The 3,751-nt window shown below is 38.5% G+C and overlaps 1 protein-coding gene across 1 annotated transcript; it reads right to left on the reverse strand.

Annotated features, from left to right (window-relative positions):
* Nucleotides 1-209: 209 nt before the first annotated feature.
* On the reverse strand, nt 210-3,524 carry LOC137727964 (squalene monooxygenase SE1-like). Its single transcript, XM_068466827.1, has 7 exons — nt 3,069-3,524; nt 2,358-2,469; nt 2,061-2,238; nt 1,570-1,957; nt 1,182-1,457; nt 716-994; nt 210-594 (listed from the first exon to the last, which is right to left on the reverse strand). Exons 1-7 carry the CDS (start codon nt 3,321-3,323, stop codon nt 490-492), a joined length of 1,593 nt encoding a protein of 530 aa, XP_068322928.1. The 5' UTR covers nt 3,324-3,524; the 3' UTR covers nt 210-489.
* Nucleotides 3,525-3,751: the final 227 nt, after the last annotated feature.

The following is a 3,751-nucleotide window of genomic DNA, read 5'->3' on the forward strand; positions in this document are numbered from 1 at the left end:
TGACGAGACGGATAGAGCATACCTATGTGGATCGCCAGTGCCAATGGAGATAAAGTTGTGTTAGTTGGGATTTGACAAGCCAGCTGACCCCAAAAGCATATTCGTGTGAAACTACGAAAATCCAAAAGCTAGGGTAGATTGAAACTTTTAAACTTGAAAAAAGGCTGGAAACGTGCAAGAGTTGAAGATCTTTAACGTGTAGAACATAATTAAGCCAAAGATTACGTGCGAATTATTTACGGACTGCTAGAGTTTGATACAAGTTTCTTGAGGCAGTCTTGTTCCCTTTTTGCAGAACAACAAATGCTAAAAAGAATTAAGAACATATGTAATTTCTTTCTCTCCTGTTTACAGGCATTAACCACGCACCGTGATTTTATTTTTGGGGAGGTTTCTGCTGATAAGATACAATTAGTTTCTCGTAGCAATTAAAAGCGATTACGGTTCTTCATTTTTTTATCCTCTTCATGTATGCTTGTTTCCAATTCTTCATTTAAGAGGAGGAGCTCTGTAATATGCTGGGATTGTTGCAGGAAAGAACATTTGTCTAACTCCTTCACCTTTAATAATGGGGAATATAATTCCTGATGCACCCTGAAAACAAAAAAATCATAAAGTCTAGTTTAATTGAAAAGTTTAGTATGTATCATTTTGTAATTGACAAGCATGGTGATGTGAGAAAGTACTGGGAGTCTGGGATATTTAGTGAACGTACCAGGAGCAATCTGGTCCCGAGCCATACACGTTTAGGCGTAGGGAATGGAATCATTAAGCGACCTACTCCATAGACAGCCACGGCAAAGAAATGGAGAAAAAGGTGGATCGGACGAGGATTAAGGCCAGAGAGTAGAGATACTGGTCCCCTTGCACATATGCCTCCGAGGCTCAAATAATCGAAACAAGCTTCCCTCATTTCCTGTCTTGCCGGATCAGGTGATGCACAAAACACCTTGTACAAGGCACCGGCCAATGTGTTTATGGTAGATGACACAGGCTGCAATTCAAAACAAACCACGATTATCAACAAAGAAGAAATTGCAAACATTTCACATACAAGATATATATGTTTGTTTGCTAAGATACGTCAAGTGTAATGTTTGTAAGACTTTGAAGGATATTATAACATAGCATATCAAACTAACAAGAGAACATAAATAATGTATATGAATGCTGATTTATACCTTGCGAAGTGTGTAGAATGATTCTAGATATTCGCACAAAGCTGGTGCGTCGTTGAGATCATTTAGGGGTCTAAGAAGATCCCTTAGAAGAACAATGTCGGAAAGAGCCACGGTCATTCCTCCTCCGGTCAAAGGATGTCTCATGTTGAATGCATCCCCTAACAAAATTGCACCGGGAGTGGGTTGAGGAGTAGCAGGCATGCTTTTGTTTTGCATTGTTCTGATGTTTCCTTTCTCAACTGCTGCGAGAAAAGATCTATAGAGCTGAGGGGGAACCTGAAATACCAAAGTCCTCGGATTAGTCCCTTTCGATTGTTGAATATTTGTTAGATTGAGATCAAAATGACTAGAAATTAGAAGTTCTAAATGTGAAGCAAATAATAGATACCTGAGGAGCAACCACATTTTTCAAGTACTTGGCCATTTCACCATTAGCTACTGAAGGTACTTTTGTGCCGGGAACATCTACCAAACAACGAACTTCGGTACCACTAATAGGGTAAAATAAGATAGGTGATGGATCTCCCAAAATCACGTGTCCGTGGTTTGCATGAGGAAGGTCACAGTTCTCCAAGATCAAGCCGACGAAGCAAGAAGGATTGTCAACCTTGGAAGTACAGAGATTGCGGCGGAGATTTGAAAAGCACCCATCGCATACTATTGTTAATGGAGCATTTGATCTCATCTCCTCTCCAGCCTTGTTCTTGTACATCACACCCTTGACGGTGCCCTTTTCTTCAATTAGGGTTGTCACAGTTCCTTGTTCTAGTGTCACGCTGTAGAGAAAATTCGAGGGACATGGACATGAGCAACATATTGAAAAATATAAAATATCAAAACAATCGAAAGACCACGAAAACATCGAAAAATGGGAAGTACTTTTTAAGAGCTGTAGCCCTTTCACGCATTTTTTGAATGAAACGTCCGTTGTGGAAACTTCTTCCGGCGATATCTGAAGGATAGTTTTCCAAGGGATAAGACAGTTTTGTGTCGTTCCCATCTTTGTAGAGAGCATAACCAAATACTTTTTGAGCGTCAATGGACTCATTTGCACAGTCTACAAGCCACAATAAAGATTGTTGATCAAAATCGATGCGTGAGAAATTTAGTACTAATTACTCAATTAGAATAGAAACTATGAAAATTGATTAAAAACTATTTTAAGCAATTGCTTACCTTCAAGACCCAACTCAATCAATTTGAGATAGCCTCCAGGCTGCAATAGTTCACCAACAATTCTGTCTGGCTCACTCAAGTCTCTTTCGATCACATGTACCCGGCGTCCGTCCTATAACAATGAGGAAAAACATATGTTTAGACTAAAAAGCTCAAATGATCAAAGATTGTTAACCAAGATCTGATTGCTTAATTTGCTAGCATTCTCAAAAAGAACTATTTACAATAAGATACCCAAGTTTAGCAGTGTGAAAAAAGAATAATTAAATGGCTTGGAGCGCTCAGTTGAAATCTTCTCCCAAAACAAACAAATCAAAGGAAGAAAGAGTTCATTTAAAAATTCATAGCATATATTTAAGTCCCTTTACTTCTTAAAAAAAATGAGAGATTAATAAAAAAGAAAAAGTCAGAAAACAGTTTGAAGCTTAGACTGCTTAATTAACTTTTAGCTTAGCTGGGCTGTTGAGGAGAATAGAATTTAAAAAGTACTTAACAGGTTCTAGTCATGATTAATTGACTGCGTCTTCTGTTCAACAGCAATGAAATGCAAATTTTCTTTAATTTTCTCCGTCACCAAACAGGAAACTTCTTCTCATTTATTCACCATCATAATTCTAAATTTTTTCAATTAAAATAATTATATTAAGGAACTTGGAAACTGTTTAAAAACCATGATATTCATTCTATAGGTAGAGAGAATTATTTTGTGACCTTCGCAAGAGTGTAAGCAAGGGCAGCACCGGCAACTCCAGCACCGACAATGACAACGTCCGTGCCACTGGCACTCTCCGGTTGAAAATTACCGTTCTGGGACGGCATCCTCACGTAACCATTTCCGTTAACGCCGTTGGAAACTTTCTCGACCACCTTCTTCTTCTCGCCGTTGAGAGTGGTGTTGATGATCATGAAGAAAACAGAGCCCAGCAGAGAAACCAACACCCCACCAAGAACATACTGGTAATCCATCTCGGATATCAAAATAAAAAAATATATCGACCAAAACTGAAAATTTGCAAAAAATGGGGATTTGGGTTTTGGCTATTTTCGCAATACGAAAGCTGCTTTGAGCTTTTTTTTTTTTTTTTTTAACGTGTGGTTTTTGGTTGCGAATGTGAAGAGCAGAGAGCAGAGAGAAGAGAGAAAAAGAAAGCGCTTATGGTTATGAGAGAGCAATAGGAACTTGAAAGCGTTTATATAGAGAATTGTCGAGCAAAAGCTTATAGGGTGGGGTTTTTAATAAATTTGTTGGCGCCTACCAACGATGGACTTTTGAAGCCCTTTTTTTTAATTTTGATGGAGGTTGTGGTAGGATGTAGGTGAGCCTAGGGTATAAATGGTGTGAACTAGAGAGGACAAAGAGAGTCACTGGTGGACAATTTAATAGTCTTAATTGC

This window comes from Pyrus communis, chromosome 3 (genome assembly GCF_963583255.1).
Source record: "Pyrus communis chromosome 3, drPyrComm1.1, whole genome shotgun sequence".
Taxonomy (NCBI): Eukaryota; Viridiplantae; Streptophyta; class Magnoliopsida; order Rosales; family Rosaceae; genus Pyrus; species Pyrus communis.

What these genes read in the sequence shown, in the direction of transcription:
- LOC137727964 (XM_068466827.1), bottom strand. Translation starts at nt 3,323, where the DNA reads ATGGATTACCAGTATGTTCTTGGTGGGGTGTTGGTTTCTCTGCTGGGC. An exon ending in GATTGAGTTGGGTCTTGAAG is followed by an intron (nt 2,239 to 2,357) that starts GTAAGCAATTGC and finishes TGTGGCTTGTAG; the next exon opens with ACTGTGCAAATGAGTCCATT. An exon ending in AAAATGTGGTTGCTCCTCAG is followed by an intron (nt 1,458 to 1,569) that starts GTATCTATTATT and finishes TTGGTATTTCAG; the next exon opens with GTTCCCCCTCAGCTCTATAG.